This window comes from Neopsephotus bourkii, unplaced genomic scaffold (genome assembly GCF_033783945.1).
Source record: "Neopsephotus bourkii isolate Nb327-2 ecotype Australia unplaced genomic scaffold, CSIRO-AGI_Nbou_v1 NB_1749, whole genome shotgun sequence".
NCBI lineage: Eukaryota > Metazoa > Chordata > Aves > Psittaciformes > Psittacidae > Neopsephotus > Neopsephotus bourkii.
Genome location: NW_026902223.1, coordinates 6,731,504 through 6,749,145, shown reverse-complemented (window position 1 = coordinate 6,749,145; position 17,642 = coordinate 6,731,504). Strand labels below are relative to the sequence as shown.

The 17,642-nt window shown below is 51.8% G+C and overlaps 1 protein-coding gene across 1 annotated transcript; it reads right to left on the bottom strand.

Annotated features, from left to right (window-relative positions):
- Positions 1–9,927: 9,927 nt before the first annotated feature.
- On the bottom strand, positions 9,928–17,628 carry KCTD2 (potassium channel tetramerization domain containing 2). Its single transcript, XM_061376960.1, has 6 exons — positions 17,320–17,628; positions 15,869–15,977; positions 15,572–15,663; positions 14,804–14,899; positions 11,850–11,975; positions 9,928–11,309 (listed from the first exon to the last, which is right to left on the bottom strand). The coding sequence occupies exons 1-6, from the start codon at positions 17,611–17,613 to the stop codon at positions 11,280–11,282; spliced, it is 747 nt and encodes a 248-aa protein (XP_061232944.1). The 5' UTR covers positions 17,614–17,628; the 3' UTR covers positions 9,928–11,279.
- Positions 17,629–17,642: the final 14 nt, after the last annotated feature.

Below are 17,642 nucleotides of genomic sequence, written 5' to 3'. Positions count from 1 at the left end.
TCAGCACACTTTAATCCTTTGTCCACTTTTAGCCGGGCGCAGATAATGCAGCTAATTCAAGCGCTTGTCTCTCTGGTGTGAATTAGCTGGAGGACAGCCTAAAGCCTCTCCCCGGCAACAGCGAACCTGCAATAAAAGGCAGACGCACACAGCTCCTCTCTGTTCCCACACTGCTCTGTTGCTCCAGCACATTGCTGGCTCCCCGCACCTCTCCCTGCGCGCCCGCTCCCATGGAAGCGGCTCCCGAGCGGGGCCGCACATCCCATGGCTCTCATCCGCCTTCTGCCCCCGGCTGCAGGACACCCTTCCCCTTGGGCAACCCAACCTGGATGGACCCTGGCGCTGGGGGTGCCAAGAGCACGGTGACCTCCTCGCTGCCTCCCCGCTGCCTGCATAAAGGTAAAGGAAGGAGCTGGCTCCGGCGCTGGCTCAGCCGGATGTGCCACACGGAACGCCAGCAGGACCGGGCTTTAACCCTTCCCAGGGTAACCACATCGGATGGACGGGGCAGCCATGGGGGGGGAACGTGTGTTTTAGTGCCCCTATGGGCTTGGTGGTCCTCCAAGCCTGCTCCTGGTGTCGAGCAGTGAAGGTGACAGAGCAGGGACATCTGCGGGACACCGGTTTTCCCATGCATGGGACCGCCTCGTGCTGACGGTGCTGGGAACGGGACTGAAGTTCACCTGCAATAACCACGCCTGGGTGCCTACTGCAAACACTGCTGCGATGGGAACACGTGGATGTGCAAAGGTGCTCCCCTCCACCAGCCCAAGCGGCGCCCGCAGTGCACTGATGCCATGGGCAGGACACGGGGGAGCCGCTGCTGCTTCCTGGCCTGTCACTGGTGATGATTCCCTCTCATTCAGAGCTGGGTGCTGTTTCTTCTCCCTCCAGTGACCCCCAAGACCTTCTGGGGTTTCCCGACCTGCGATGGAGCAGCCCTAATAGTTCTTTATGGCAGCAGACCAGGGGTGCTCACACGGTGTCTTTCCCTCCTCCTTCCGTGCCTCAGTTTCCCTCAGCTGTGATGGGGCCTGGGATGAGGGTTGCGGGATGCTGCTCCCCGCAGGGACAAGCAGCCCTTTATGCTGACAAACACAAGGGCCTGGGGCATTCACGTAGCTCACTTCCTAGGAAGAGGTTTATATTCAGCCTGCAAATGATGATGATGATGTCCGTGTATCATCCTCAGTGAGAGCCTGCAGCTTGGTGGGTACCTCCATGGGGAGAAGAGCAGCCCAGTTCTCCCTTACCCAGGAGGGATGCTCCAATGGGGAAACCAGAAGGTTGGCTGGTGGGGGGGGACACACAGGACCTCTGCCCCAGTGATGGGCTTGGAGGGGTGCTCAGAGACCAGGCGATGCCAGCGGCTTGGGATGGAGATGGAGAGGAAAGTTCCTTGTTCATGGTACATCAGGTCCCTGTCCTGCTGCCCAGCAGCATCCTCCTGCCGGCCCGGCTCAGCCTGGCATGTGCTGGACATGGGCTTTATGAATGTGTAAAGTAAGCTGCATGCACACGAGGGAGATGTTTACTGTAAACAGAGAGGGGTGGTTTTAAACTGCTTTCTGGGGTCACCCGGGGTCTGTTGTGGGGAGGAAAGCCAAGCACATCTCTTGTAAATACCCTTATAAGTGACTTTTTAAGTACCTTTTCATCCTGAGGCCCTGGCTTGCTTTGCCATCCTCCCCCAGGTGACTTTTCCAAGGTCACCCACTGAGCTGACAGCAGAGAATCCACATCTGGCTCTGAGTAAAGCAATGGCCCAAGTGCTGCAGCACAGCCTGATGCTATGGGCCTGTGGCTGTGGGATGTCACTTGTCAGCAGCCCTTAAGGGTCAGGCTGTGCCCAGGGCCATAGGTCCTGTGCTCTCTGCATGGCCTTAGTGGCATGTTACAGACTTATAAGCCAGTCCCCAGCTCAGCAGCTCTTTTGGGGCAGACCATGTGGAAACCAAGGCACAAATACCCCAGAGACAAATGCCCATTGCCTCTGCTCCAGAGATCCAGGTGAGCAAATGGCCTGATGCAGGTTGAATCTTGGGGAGGAAGCTGGCTGCTGTTTGGGTTTGGGTTTTAGGCAAGAGGAACTAAGTGACGTTTCAGCTGTGGGATTGCAGAGCGATAGCTGGGGGCTAGTCCTGGTCCACACTGAATTAACCTCCTGCTCTGATGCTGCCCTTGAACCCCACCAGACCCAGCAGAAACCAAGCTCTCAGAGCACCCCAAAACACATTCCTGGCCTGAGACCGAGGCAGGATCTGACCAACCCTGGCAAATCCCCTGCGGAGCAGCTCTGCTGGTGCTGAGCGGATGGGGCTGTGCCAAGGGTGGGGAAGTGCTGGTTTATCAGGAGTATGGGAGTATCAGGAGTACTGCTTATCCCAAGCAGTTCCCATAGCATCACTCCCAAATCCTCTCCCTGCAAAGGACATCAGGGTCCTGCTTGTGCTGATGGGTCCTGATCAGTTTGATCAGCCCCATCTGGGGCCTCCTCCCACACCCCTTCCTACCCCATTTAAGTCCAGATCTTTGCCTTAGATCAGGCTTTGCTCCATCTCACTGCTGGTTTCTGCTCTCCTGCACTGACTTTGGCTCTGCCTGGCTGCTCTGTGCTCATTCGTCACCATAACGTGGGTGTAACAGCACCAGGTGAGACATCCCCCCCCCTCTGGGACCGTGTTCAATGACCAGTAGTGGGGATAACGCTGCTTGGCACGGGGATGGGAAGCAGGGGTTGAGGAGGCAGCTGGCACCAGGGCATGCACTGACAGCTCCCATCAGCTCGCAGGAATCCAGCAGGATGGGGCTTGTCCCTGTGCTTTACCCTGGTGGTTTGGGTGTGATGCAGCCCTTGCTGCTGTCCCCATGGTCACTGGCTCATGTGTGACACCCTGCCCTGCCATGCTGCCCTTGGAGCGGGACTGATGCTGGCACAGCGCTGCCCAAGTGATGGAGGTCTCTGCTAGAACATGGTCATTGAGGCTACCTGGGAGCTGCTGGTGCTGTTCTGGCTGCTGTTTCCCTGTGAGGATGAGGAAGGTGTCCCGAAAAGTGGGGCTTTTGATGAGGTGGAGTTACCTCACTGCTGGCTGCATGAAACCTCCATGCAATACATGAGGATGTGGCACAAGAAGGGGGCAATGAGCCGTGCTGCAGCTGCGGGTGAGTCTAACCCTGCTGCTGCCCATCTCCCCCATGGGTTGACTTGTAAGGATGCTGGCCTATCAAGCTCTTAATTCTCATCTACCTTGGTTTGTATTAATGAGGAATAAGGGGTTTAATGGTTGAAAGGTTGACAAGTGTTTCCCTTGGTGGCTGCTGGATCCTTGGAGCAGGTGGAGTTTGTTGGGGATTAAGGTGTGAAGCCACAACTTGGGTTTTTAGGATGCCAGCAGGTTTTGGGCTCCAGTCACCCAAGAGGAGCATCTTTGGCTGTGCTGCTCCCAGCAGATGCTGTTATCCCAGCCAGGTCCTGCTCTCCTTTGCCTTTTGTGCAAGGACACTCGCTCCAAGCAAGGTGCAGGTGATACCTGGAAGCCACAACAGGGCAGGAGGGGGGATCCAGCACCTCAGCACCAACACAGGGGCTCTTCCTGCTCCCAACCAGAGGGATTGTGATGGTTCAGCTTTGTGAGTCCTTGAAAGGAAGGGCAGGAGCTCTTCATTCTGCTAGGAAGCGCAGGTCACTGTGTGCATCAGGGACACATTATCACATGGAAACACCTAAATGTGTCCTTTAACCTTTGTTTCATGGGCAAACCCCCTTTGGTTTGGCAAATACAACCACCCCTTCCCTTTTTCCATGTTTCTCTGCATTTGGTTTTGGATGAAACCCCACTGAATTGTTAGGATGAGGATGACTGTTCAGTGCTTCAGGGACTCATCTGCTTCTCCCCAACGCCCTGAACTCAGTGCCTGGGTTAAGGCCTGACCCTTTGCTTGGTTGCCCACAGTTTTCCTCATAGAATCATGTCATAGAATCATGGAATAGTTAGGGTTGGAAAGGACCTTGAGATCCTCATCTTCAGCCACTACCATTTGAATGCATTAGGCCCATGTGTGTGTGTTCCTGCCTGTGCTGCTGCCCTGATCTAAGTCACGGGTGGAAGGTGCTCACCTTCCCCAAGGGTTTCCTTGGTGCTGCAGAGCCCCGTGGAGCTCAGCTCAGGGAGGGTCTGATGGGGACCCATGGCACTTGATATGAGCTCACACTTCTGGCCAATGATGGGCTTGTATCAGGCTCCCATCTGCTGAAGTCTGGGGAGCTCTTGGGAAGGATGGAGGCTTCTGATAGGGAATGTTGCTCCAGGGTCAAATGTTGGTGCCTTTTCCTATGTTACACCACACTCTGAAGACAGTTGCTGGGGTTTGTAGCTCCTCTTCACTGTGGGTTGGAGAAAAGCCCATCCTTCTCCAGCCCTGGAAGGGAGAGGGTACCTGTGGGTTATTTGCCCATGTTGGGTTAAACCTCTAGTGGCTGCCTCAAACCCAGATCAAGGTGAATGGCGATGGCCAAGGTCCTTGTTTCCCAAACAAGGCAGTGAGCTGGGCTGCAAACATCTGCAGGCTTTCTGGCTGTGAACAGATCTGCCTTGTGATGGCTTTGTTCTGGGTGAAGGGGGTGGGTAAGTGACAAACTGACCTTGTCCCTATGTGAGAGCCTGAGGCAGAGCAGAAGAGCGTGCATGTGTGCAAGATGCTCTTACGGCTGCGCCCAGACCCCTGGACCACTGGGTTTCCCCCTCCCATATGTGTGTGATGAGGGGAGATGCAGCAGCAGCTTCCATTGCTTTTGCTGGTGCCTCATGCTGATGCTGATAAGCGTCTCTGTGCTGCTAAACCCCTTTGCTATCTTGGATGTCAGCTTGGGTTTCCTGTGCCCACAGACAAGAGCGGGCAGGCCAGGAGAACAAGGGAACAGTGCTGCAGGCAAAGCTGGCAATGAACAGCTCCAGTGACTAATGGCAGGTTTGCTGTGCTGCACTGAGCTGAGCCCCAGCCACAGGGAGCCAAGCGGCCCTAACCCAGCGTGGGAGGAGAGCTCAGAGCCTGAGCCTGTCCTTGAGGTGTGGGGTTGCTCCTTTTATGCCCCTTCTGCTGCGGAATAGGCTGATAAAGGGGCACTGAACCCCTCTGCCGCAGCTGGGATGCGTGTGCTGTCGGGAAACCTCAGCCAGGGTTTGTTACTCATCTTCCTCCCAAGCACCTGGGGAACTCATTTCCCTCAGTTGCCCCTCGGGGGTAGGATGGGCTGAACCCTGCCATGGGCAGGTATGGAGTTCACTGGGTGCCACCATCCACCCCCTGCCTCGGTCGTGGCGCAGCTCCATGGATGGAGGTGCCTGCAGTGGGTATCTCACATCTTGGGGCAGCCTGGGGTGCTCGGGCAAACCCAGCCAAGAGCCTTAACCCTCTGCTGAGGCCAGTTCTGCAGCAAACCACCCCTCTCTTTCCCTTCTAGAGCAGCCTGGGTTTGGCAATAGGGAGAGCTGAGCTTTGGCCTGGCAACAGCAGAACCTGCTTGTTGAGAGCTGGTGTATAGGGGTACTTTAGGCAGGGTAACAATGACCACATGGGATGCTGTTGCCTGTGCTGCAGAGCCTCTCCCTGCTTGGTACCACTGGGGCATCACCTGTGTGCTCTGCAGTGTGAAGGAATGGTTTCTAAGAGGAGTTAAATGCATTGCACAGGCTTTGATGGGAAAGGGAAGGATGGTGCCAAGCTCTGGCAGCTCCAACCTGTGGCTTCAGCAGAAACCACTGAGAGACACTTGTGTCTTCTGCCCGGTGATGTGGCATTGGGTGTCCTTATGTGGCTCATATGTCCTTATGTCCCCTATAGGACAGCCCTACAGTGGAGAGCAGGGAGGCCTGGTGTGCCAGCTGTGATTTGGATGTGGTCTGTGATCCCATCTGCTGACAAGTCCTACCTTGTGAATGTGAATGAATGAATGCACAGGTGGTGCCAGCAGGGCCAGCCCTGCAGCTCCTGCCTCTGCCCAAGATGCTGCCAGCACCTGAGCATGGCTTCACCCTGGGCAAGTTCACTGCAGCCCAGACCTGCGGTCAGAGACATGGGCATGGGGCAGGGAGGTTCTCAGATGAGCCCATGCTATGTGGTGACTGGGCTCAGCCGTGGTTTCTGCCCCTGTGAGCAACCTGTGATGGGAAGAGTCTCATTGTCTTCCATGGTGTTGGTGTTAAACCCGGGTTTGGGGTTGTCTCAACCTCCTTCAGCTCTGTTCTGAGGCTCCTGTTGCGGTGGGGATGGAGGCAGCACGGTACCTGCAGGGTAGCTTCACAGCAGCAACAGCCACTTGTAGTCAAAGGACTGAGTTAATCCCTGTCTTCCCACCCTCCTCCTCTCCCCATGTTGGGCCTCAACTGTTGATGTTATCCACCTTTTGGCATCACCAGAGCTTGACTCTGTGGTTTGCCTCTGCCTCCCCGCTGCCTGTCCATCTGTTGGTCCCTCTGTTTCAGGCATTCGAGCTGCAATGCTGTGTAAACAGGGAAGAACTAAACCCCAGCTAATCCCCAGTCACACTAAGGACACAAACACTGGCAGCTCTGCGTGTGTGGTAGCAGAGGTGGGGGTAATAGAGCAGTGATTTAAACCATCCTCCAGGGTTTCTGGGCTAATGCCCATGCCCAGAGCAGCCTCTGGATGCAAGAGTAAGTTGCCTTGAAGAAACTGCAGTTGCTTTTCTTATGTCCACTCCCTCTTTTGCCTTGGTGATGGCAAGAACCGTGTGTACTTGGTCTTGTGGGGTATGTGGAGAGCTGTTTGCAGGCTGCTGTGGGTGTTCAGTGTCGGTCTCTTGTGGTCATCCCAGACTGGTTTGGGTTGGAAGGGACCCTAAAGCTCATCCAGCTCCAACCCCTTCCACTGGAGCAGCTTGCTCCAAGCCCCTGTGTCCAACCTGGCCTTGAGCACTGCCAGGGATGGGGCAGCCACAGCTTCTCCGGGCACCCTGTGCCAGCGCCTCAGCACCCTCACAGGGAAGAGCTTCTGCCTAAGAGCTCAGCTCAGTCTCCCCTGTCAGGTTCAAGCCATTCCCCTTGGCCTGTCCCTACAGACCCTTGTCCCAAGCCCCTCTCCAGGTTTCCTGCAGCCCCTTTAGGCACTGGAGCTGCTCTAGGGTCTACCCAGAACCTTCTCCAAGCTGAACCAGCTCAGGTCTCTCAGTCTGGCTCCAGAGCAGAGCCGCTCCAGCCCTTGCAGCATCTCCATGGCCTCCTCTGTACTCACTCCAAAAGGCCTGTATCCTTGTGCTGGAGACCACAGCGCTCAACACAGAAATGCAGGGGAGTGTGTATGTGTGCCTCATGAGAGCAGAGGGGGAGAATCCCCTCCCTTCACCTGCTGCTCATGCTCCTTTGGAAGGGATGAAGCTGTCTGAACAGCCAGACCTTTGCCACATGTGCTGGTCCAGCACTGAGTAAGGGTTTAGCGAACAAAAGCTGACAAAAAAAAGGCATTTTCCTTTCTTAGCTACTCACATTTAATGCTTGTATTAACATTCTGCTTGCTTGGGGTTGTCAGTGGAAACGATAAAATGTAGAAGCTGAAATTCTTTTTTATAATGGAAAACCAGAAACATGCTGCAGTTTGCCTTTAGAGAATCACAGAATGGTTGGGGTTGGAAAGGATCTTAAGACCACCCAGTTCCAACCCCCTGCCATGGGCAGGGACGCCTCACACTAGGCCATGTCACCCAAGGCTCTGTCCAGCCTGGTCTCTGAATATAACCAAGGACTCCCAAATCTAATTATATCCACCTCTTAGCAAATCACTGCTATAAATGGAGGCAGAAGCACGTTTCCTTCCCCACATGCATCCATCCCTGTGTGGATGCAGAGAAAGCCGCAGACCCCTCAGTTCAACCGGTTCAAACCCATCTCAGACTCTTTATTGGAAAGCCAAGAACTCGCTCAATCACTCACAGCATCTCGCCTGTTATTCAAACACATTTAATAACCAAAGAGAACCGGTAGCAAAGGGCACTGACACAAACTGTACAAAACCTCCGGGTTCGCAGGTAAAGGTGGGGAGCCCACGGCCCAGCGCCCCGCAGCCCCCCCCCCAGGCCCCCTCTGCCTCAGCCCACTCAGTCACCCCTGAGTAAAACCGCTTTGTGTTTAAAAATGTGCAGAGACAAAGACACTTGGAGAGGTTCTTTCCAGTCTTGCCATAATGGGACAATCTTAGGCCACTGGGAATGTGTTGAAAACCCAAAGCGTCGAACTCGCCATTGCCAGGGTTCATACTCGAACATGACCCTTCCCAAGAGGCACAAACGCTCTGAGATATCCAGTAGATCTACACCTACTCACCACAGCACGCTGCCTGTTTTGGAGTGAACTGGACAGATTTCATCCTGATTCGGTGCTAGTTTTGATATAGTTGTGACTGAGTGATAGGCAATGGAAGGAAAAGCCCTGTCTTGAGCACAGAAGGGATGCAACTGGTGCATAATGCAGACTAGCCTTGGTCCTCGGGGTAAAGGTGACCAAGCACAGTTGGGAAAGGAGAAATCCTCCTGGGAATGTACCTGCTTTGGATGGAAGTCATACCTGGTCCTAAATATCACCCAAGAGCTCCAGTGTCCAGTACCGACTGGTCTCTTACCATCAACTTGGTTTGCTGAGTTTAAAGACCCTGCAATTGGACCCAGAGTCTTCAATCCCCTGGCACATCCTCACTGCAGAAAGCAGCATGGAAGGGAAAAGCAAGATGCAACTCTGAAAGCCTTTCCTGTGCACGTGAGTTAAACAGCTCCTCTGTTAGCTGCAATGGGAGCTTTTAGGCTCTCTGTGGCTCAGAACAGGGAGGGAGCGCATCACTCCTGTATCAGGCAATCCTCTGGTGGGCTTCCCCATGGACGGCATTTCTGGTGATACAAGCAAGCAAGGATGTGTCATTGTTATCTACTTGAGCTGTACTGGACAGAAAGCCTCCCTCTGCTTTGAGCTCCATAGCTTGAACAGCAAGGTGCTCAACTGGCATCGATGTGACAAAAGCAGCTCAACCAGTTCCTGTTGCCTTTAGTTTGGGATTTCCTGACCAGTTCCCAGAAACTCCCTCCTCTAAGGAAGGGAAAGAAGACAGATGAGAGTGTCCAAGGGCTTTTTTAGGCTGCTAAGTTGCTTACATGTGCTTCTCGACCTCTTAGCTGTGAGCACAAGCAGACAATGAGCGAGGCTACAAGATACTGACAGAAGAGAGATCTCTACACACATCACAGTGTTATTTAGGCCCAGCCAAGGCGTATGGTCTAATCACACCAGCACCATCTCACCACATTATAAACAGGGAAGATGGAGAGCAGAAGAGGAGCTGGGTTCTTCAGCGTGATGGCAAGCCAGCTGCACTTCACCAGCCTGTAACTGACATAAGGTGCACTCAAAGACATTTGGCACAGTCTGTTGTTACCAGGATTAAACTAGCATCAATAATCAACCTTTCTTGAGAATGAGGCAAAGCAGGATGGGAGGGGACAGGCAAGATGGCATACAGAAGCAGTGGGAAGAGGCAGAGTGCAGTGGTGTCACTTGGTGTCCTCGCTGCATGTCTTGTCTGCCAAACTGGTTGTTGGACCGTCGGAAACGCTGCTGCAAGGCCCTGTCAGCAACAAGTGGTAAGATGGGAAACCTGCCTAATTCTATCTCAAAGCTTTAAGGAGACCACAGGTAGCTGAAGTCCTCCAAAATGGAGCCCAACTCCTCAGTCCAGGTGAGGAATCTTCTGATACCTTACTGAGAACCAACTGCTCTGAGCTTACCCATGTCTGTGAATTCCAGCTTCTCTGAAGCTTTGCGCTTTCATGTCAGTTTGGGACTTGACTCAAAGAGACCCAAGTGCCTGGACCCTTGGGCTACAGAGAACAAAGCCAGGATGAAGGGGGGAAAAACATGCAGCAAATTGCTAAGTAATTCCATTTACCAGACTAGGAGGGACATGCCCTTGGTTAGGGATGGCACAGGTTAACAGAAGGGAACCAGTGACTGCAGTTTGGCTAAGATCAGAATCCAAAAGAGGCACAAACGAACATTTTGCACATCCATCCAAGGCATTCAGAACAAAATAAGGAAAGAAAAGTCACAGAAGTTGACACATCACTTTGGACAAGAAACATTACAACAGTTTGGCAACTTTTCACCAACCCCCACCCCAACTCTGTGCTGCCCCTCTATAATTTGAGGTGATCTCCTAAAGGTGGGGACACGAGGGGGCTGCAGGTAAATCGCTCCTTGTAAGTAAGGGGATCTCCTCCACAAAGGATCTCAGGGGTTAAAACAAACCTACCTGCTTGCTACAGTACAAAAGAGATTCTGTCTGAAGCCCTCCCTTGGGGAGAAGGAAGGAGACAGAGCCCACGCTGCTGGAGACAAACAAGGCAAAGCTGAACTTGGCAACAGCAAGTCCCTAACCTTGTGACTTTACACCAGGCTAAGATATGGCCATGGCAGGGTGCTGGAGGGGAAGATGTCACTGCTCCTCTTCAGCAGAGAAGCGTGAAGGACAACTATCACTCTATCACTACTCTGGGTGAACACAGGTCTCTGTTTATGCATGCGAAGTGATGGGCTTTGGGAAACACCAGGAGCCCGTATGTAATAGTGTTAACAGCGAGACCCACATAAGGTGTACACACAACTCCCCTCCCCATAGTATCTAAACTTAGCTCTTAGGAATTGAACAAGGAACAAATACAAAGCAAGAATGGAGAAGTTTGTGTGGGTTTTTTAACTCGTGGTTGTTTTGTTCCTCCTTTCAAAGCCCTGTTCTGATCGGGGGGGGGATGTGGCTGATCAGGAGGGGGAGCACTGCAAGGTCCCTGCACTTTCTTGGTGGCAGCTCTGGGTGCAAGAAATGGCACAGCTCAAATACAGATCCTCCCACCTGCACCAGCCTGTGGAAGGTGGGACTGATCCCATGGGCCTGTGGACCTGAGCAACCTTCACAAAGGCTCCGACTGGGAATGCGGCCCAGCTGCTGGTGGAGAAACTCAATACAGCGCTGGGCAAGAAAAGAAACCAAATACTTGTGGAAAGGACCATCCCACTGGAAAAGTCTCTTCCTTCCCAGGTTTCCAGGGTAAGAGGGAAGCCTTTGGTTATGACCAGAATTATTCACCATTGGCAGGACAGGCTCGGCTTTGCTTTGCATTAGCTTGGTTACTGTACAAGGGCAAGGTTGCACTGCGGAGAGGCGCTCTGCCCAGCTGGGCTGCCCTTTGACATCTGGGAGTGTTAATGGAGTGGACACTGGAATTACATCCGGGATCCTCGCTCCTGAAGAATCTGGAAAAGAAGAGGGTTTCTATAAACACCTTGGACAAGTTTAGATGCAGAAGCTCATGCTCAGAGTCCTTGTTTTTTTGCAGAGAAAGGAGACAGAGTTAACATGAGTGTATCTTGCTGGCTTCTATGCTACAAGCCTAACAAATGACAGGCTGCTTAAAGCAGACTGAGCCCCTTCTCTAGAAATCCTGCTTAGCTGCCTCCCAGGAGTTAAGAATGATGTTTTCTGTTGGTATCACAGAGCGGCTTGAAGAGAGAAACAGTCTGTCTCTCCTTGCAACATCCTTCAAGCACAAAATGTGACCAGTCTCAAAGGTCCTTGCAATGCTGGCTGCCTTTTCCAAGCCCCTCTCTCCAATTTGTCTTGATTTGAAACATACAGCCTTGGCTCTCGTTGTCAGTAACACATAACATCTTCCAAGAGGGAAAGATCATGCACAGAGGACATAGGAAAGCTGGTACACAGGAACTGCTACTGTAAGTACAGCTTTTTCTTTGCAAAGCAGAATTCAAGCCAACACCTCTGAGCCCATGCCTCACCTTTGCCTTCTCGCTCGGCTCCTTGACAATGCCATTGGTAGAATTGTTGAGCTCCCTGGACACAACGCAGAGGAATTCTGCCTGGTCTTCGTTTCCGTAGTTATAGGAAGATCCAATGCTGATGAGCTGTGCAACGGGAGATCACCAAGGGAATATCGGTAAGTCTTGGCTTCTGCTTTATTCCCACTATTGCCCAGTGGAACCTATTCTGGATCTCAAGTGTCTCCCCATGGCCTTCTGTGTCACAGGCTTTGCTGTGTGTGTAAGGCAGGGACACAGCCGAGCTCCAGAGCCCTCTGCTGGCACCTGGAGCCCAGGAGGAAATCCCAGCCTGAAACTAATGCTGAACACAACAGAACATGTCCCAGGTAATCACTAAGGGCACAAAAAGACACATCATGTAGTTTTCCCTCTCTCTATATGTATTTTGCTAGATATATATTTTGCCACACATAATATCCAGCTAATTCAGACATGGGGTGGGCAATGCAGGCTTCCTGGTCCAGGCTCCACTGAGCTCTCTACTCTCAACTTGCCCTGTGACTTTGATGTGTAAAATCTGGAAAGGCAGTTCTTTACCACAGACAGATGTTAGATTAACCAGGGGGCATGAGGCAAACTGGCACCATTCTTTATGTAGATGCTGTCAAGATGGAGTTGATATCTGTATAAATGGGATTATATTCTATTACTGTTGCGATGAGGGGTCTGGACTGGATCCAAGAAATCCCATCTGTCTCATTTATCATTATTACATTAAAAGGACATCCTGGAGTGCAGAGCTAATTTATCATTTACTGCTCAGTTCTGCTTTCTAGATAACAAATCTAAGTAATCTGAAGAAAGCAACAGGACTTGTATCAATCGTGTATACCAGGAAACTTTAATATGCAGCGTGCACCCTAACCTCCATGTCCTAATGGATTTTAGAAGAGGCAGCTCCATCTTTGAGACAGATGACTATGTGGTTACAGTGCAGCTGTAGGAACACTTGGGGGGCTGGTGTACTGCCTGACCTCCAGTACTGTTTTAAACAGGCTTTGATGTTTATGCTGATGCCAAAAGATAGCCACAGGATTATAAAGGGTTTTTATCTTTTTCCTTTTGCTTCCCTGCTCCTGTTTTGAGAGTTGAATCTCTTTGATACCTCAATACCACACATGACTATTTACTCAACAAAGCCTCTTCTGATAAAGACAGCAGTTTTCCAGACTATGGGACTGTAGGGGGACACAAGAATGGGTTTCTGTTTAAAATAGCAAATTTCTTTTCCATCCTAATTTAAGCAGGACTGAATAGAACAAGACAGAGAACCTGAAAGGCCACGTGCTCCTCGGAGAGCCCAATCCTGACAAATGAGGCTGCAACAGCTTTTACTGTTTCTGGCTTTCCCGCAGGTTTCTGAACCGGTCTTTTTGGTGTTACAAAGTGACTGAATCCAAAGAGGCCAGAAAGGGAATATCTGCTCTGTTCCATCATTGGCATCCAGGCTAAGATTTAGCAACGGGCTCTCTTTGTTCCCAATACGTAGATCTGTTACTGTCTTTCCTAACGCATCTCAGCATGCCAAGTGGTGTGATTTGGGGTAGTGGTAGAAGCCATGCAGGGGTGCACATCAGGGCAAAGCTTTGGCAACAGGCTGCAGCTACAATGGGCCTCCCAGCAGGGGACACATCCGGTGCTGCACCATTGCCATGTTCCCACTCTGTGACCTAGTCTGGCCCACCTCAAAGTTGCAGAGAAGCTGTGTTGCTGTGTGAGGTCTAGTCCTGACCAAGGCATTGTATCTGTCTGTCCTGTTCATTCCTGCCCTTGGGGTGTCTGAAATGTGAGTCCTGGGGAAGGCAAAACCAGCTCCTGAGGGTGGGAGTGTGCTGGAGCAGGACACGCAGGAGATGTTCCTGGTGCCTGCAGTGTGCAGGAAGGAAGCTGGTGTGGATTTGTGCAAAGGTTGTGGATGGCGGAGGGATGGAACTGGAAGGGAACCCAGTAACATTTGCTTACAATTGGTGTCTTGACCCTCTCATTACACATGAAAAGCAGGACCAGAAAAGATGCAAGGATGCAGATTCCTGTGTAGGGTCTCCTACTTTTGGGGCTGTACACATGCATGTGTGAAAGGCAAATTCTGCTGGCTGTTGGAGAACTGCACTTCCATAAAGCAGCTGCTGGCTCTTGCTCACGACATGTCACCACCAGCTCCCAGGAGCAAGAGTTTTTGGGTAAATCTCCACAATACAATAGGAATTTTCAGGCATTACGGAACAGATACACATGAACAAGTGATGCAAAGTGCTGCTGCTCATCCTCTGCCTCACTTTGTGGCAGCACACATTTCCCATAGCATCCACCTGTACTGAAGCTAGATTACTTGGGAACAAAGAGCTGTAATTCATAGCCTATTCTGCAGTTTAATAGAGCACTAACATGCAGGCCAGCTGGTTTCCAGTTCTCCATCCTCTTAAATGAAAGGACTGTATCTGATTCCAGAAACCAAATGTGGAACTAATGCCCTATGCAACTTCAGTGACACTTAGTCCCAAACCCAGCTGCATTAGAAAGGCTTCTGCAGGAAGTGCATTTCTCCTGTCACTCAGTGCCTCTTTTGCAAATGTAGGAATTGTGGCTTTGAGCTTCCAGAAAAGTTGAGTATTTTTATATGACTCTATTAATTTTCCTGTATTAAACTGTTGCACCAGGGCCTGGTCTATGTTATGAAACGCAGAAGGGAAGTCATGCTCTGGGATTTGACAACAGTACAGAAAACACCGAGAGAAAATTACATCTCTCTGCAGTTTGGGTGAATTCTGCCTTTCCCTGACAAAGCAGACTGCTGCTCTCTTCAGGCTGCTTATCCAGAAGAGCAGAGCAGTGTGAAGTGCAATTCAGTACCAAACTCTGCTTATTCCACATGCAGCTTTCAAAGGGGTTCTACAGTTCTTTGGTAGCAGTACCTGTTCGAACTTCCACCCATCGGACATAGTGGACACCATCTGTGTGAGCTCTTCCTCTTGGCACTGCAGGACTCTGTACACATGCTTCACAGGTCCCTAAGGCAGGGAGAAGAAAAGTGTGAGGTTAGTACTTGTTATACTAGTATCAAGCTAGAAAGTGAATAAGCATCTCCTGCTCTGTTGTCTCGTCATCTGAGGAAGTCTGAGCCCTGAGGGTCTGTCCTTCTGACCATCCAACTGATCCTAAAACAGGTACATATGGTTTGCACAGTTCTCTTAAAAGCCTTCTACGCATCTAAGAGTTACTAAAAGCAAAACCTCTTTGGCTTCCAAAGCCATTTACTGCATTTTGAAAACATTTCTCTTCTGCAATGGAATCTCCTGGATGTGTTATCAGCTGAGCAGCAATGGGGAACATTGCCTCACATGGATATAAAGGGAAGAAAATGGTTTAGGGAAGGAAGAGTTTTAACTACTCGTTACCTACCCAAGCAGCATGTTTTGCTTTACAGCTACCCAGCTTTGCTCCTGGCCTCTCTTGTTTAACTCTTCCTTGTCCTTCCCTACAGCACTAACAAGATGGCTCAGTGTTCTGTGCTTATGGAACCATAATGGATGCTTTCTCCTGGCTGTGCCCTGGATCTACTTGAAAGTACTCACTCTTCCAGTTAAAGATAACTGCTAAACCAAGGGACTGCTACTAGAAGTGCTGACAGCCACACTTGTCCTCCTGCTGTGCTACAGAAACACAAATATCCCTGTGCTTACTTGAGAGGTTCTGTTCTCGTTGTCCCGTATCCGCTCCTTCACCAGCCGCACGAGAGATGCAATGTTATAAAACTCAGCTTCTTCCAGTACCCCTAAGGAAGGAAGCAAAAGCAGACATAGATTCTGTTACTTCATACAGGGTAGAATAGAGATGATTCTGCTATGAGGGTGGAACAGCTGCTCCTGACTCCAAATCCATCCCAGAGAAAATCCCACATGCTGAATGTGCTGCAGATTCCATGCTCCCAGGCTGGAAGAAAACCACTGGTCAGTTCTTCCCCAGTGTTCTTCTCTTACCTTCCTCTGCAAGCTCCTTGTTTATGATGAGCTTCCCGTGTCGGAGGTAGTTCAGTATTGGACCAAAATAGGTGGGGTCTCTATCGATGAGATACGCCCCTGTCTCGTCCTGTTGAAGAGGGGATGGGTAAGTGGCAAAGAATCATTTCAGTTGAAAACAATAAATGGAACAGTTTTCCTTTTAAGAACCAGGATTCCTCGGCCTGTGAAAGGTGTGTTAGTGACCCCACATGTAAACCAACATTTATGTTTTCAATAGCTGAACTCTGCCACAAATGCTGCAGCTTCAGAATGTTTGTAGATGCTTCGAATTAACCAGTTCTACACACGGAGTTTACTATCTGGAGAGAAAAGCAGGGCTTAACTTAGGTTTTCTTCACTGCAATAATAAGAACCAAAAGCTGGCAGTTGTCTGCTGCCTAAATTTGTTTTGCAGACTCATCTGATTGGGGGGCTCTGGAGGAAAACTGGATCTCCAGCTCCAGCGAACAGAATGCAACCATTGAAGTCGCTCATGTTTACTCCTTTCTGCTACTGGAAGTACACGCTGCAATGCACCAGCCATGGCTCCAGCAACACAATAACTGTTAAATAACCAACAATTCACAACCAAAAGCATCTCTTGAGCCAACTTTGGAACACTGACAAACCCTGTGCAGAACTCTTCCGTATCACTCCCTTACCCCGCTTTAATGCATCATTTCTCCTGGCAGTCAACCTGCCCTAAAGCAATAAAAGACCAAAAGAGACATTCTGAAACATCACCTCCTCTACTCACTGAAGCAGTGACTCCTACTTTGATCACAACTTCCATCGAGCTCTGAACAGAGTGCCCAAAGACCAGACTCCCAGTCTGCCCTACCCACAAAGCACGTACAAAACCTGGTGCTGCAGCTCCTACAGCACACCTGCAAGTACAAGTGTAACTGTCTGCAAAACCCTTATGACAAATGGCAATGAGTTCCAAGCTGTGCACTCATAAGGAACACGCACTGTGGTCTTTATGACAGCAAAGTGGAATATAGGATTACAAAAACACATTCTTATTTCTAGGAAAGCTTCCTTCTTGTTTCCTCCCTGCTGTAACCATCATGGGAGCGCTGCTGGTTTGCTCCTTGAGGGGGACCTGTGTCCTGGCAAGAGATGGAGGAGCACCCGGCTGTCACCAGCACTGGGCAGACCCTAAGCCCCGCGCTTGGGGATATGAGCAGCCATGTAACGGTGGGGCAGGATATGGGACGAGGAGATGGCGTGTACCAGAGCAACGTGTGCCCTGCGGAACACGGCAGTGCACTGGCTGCTATGGAGATGGGCAGGGCCTCGCCACACCGCGGGACCAGGGCCGTGCATGGGGATCCAGGGCCCTGCGGACACCGAACCCATACACCGGGCTCGGGGCGCTGCTCCCCGGCGGCACCGGCTGCCGGGGCCGGTCCCCGCCGCGGCCTCACCTTGTCGGAGCCGAGCTCGGGCCCGTCCTGGCAGCAGAGGCGGCACAGGAAGGACTTGGGCTCCCGGCACAGCGTCTGCCGGGTGCTCACGAAGTACGTGCCGCCGACGTTCAGCCGGACCCACTTGGAGGCGGCGGCGGGAGGCCGGGCCGCGCCGGGCGGGGACAGCGCCGCACCGGAGCCCGCCGCCGCTCCGGCCGCACGGGGGCTGGGCGGCCCCGGCGCTCCCCCTGGGCCCGGGCTGGGCGTGCGGCCCCGCGGCGGCCCCTCCGCTGCCGCCGCCAGCTCGGCCATGGCGGAGCCGCTCAGCGCCGCCGCGCCGC

Excerpts from the sequence above, each read along its gene's own strand:
- KCTD2 (XM_061376960.1), bottom strand. The coding sequence starts at position 17,613 with ATGGCCGAGCTGGCGGCGGCAGCGGAGGGGCCGCCGCGGGGCCGCACG. Across the intron at positions 14,900-15,571 it reads ACGAGAACAGAACCTCTCAA|GGACCTGTGAAGCATGTGTA; the intron begins GTAAGCACAGGG and ends TCCCTGCCTTAG. Across the intron at positions 11,976-14,803 it reads ATGGGTGGAAGTTCGAACAG|CTCATCAGCATTGGATCTTC; the intron begins GTACTGCTACCA and ends CCCGTTGCACAG.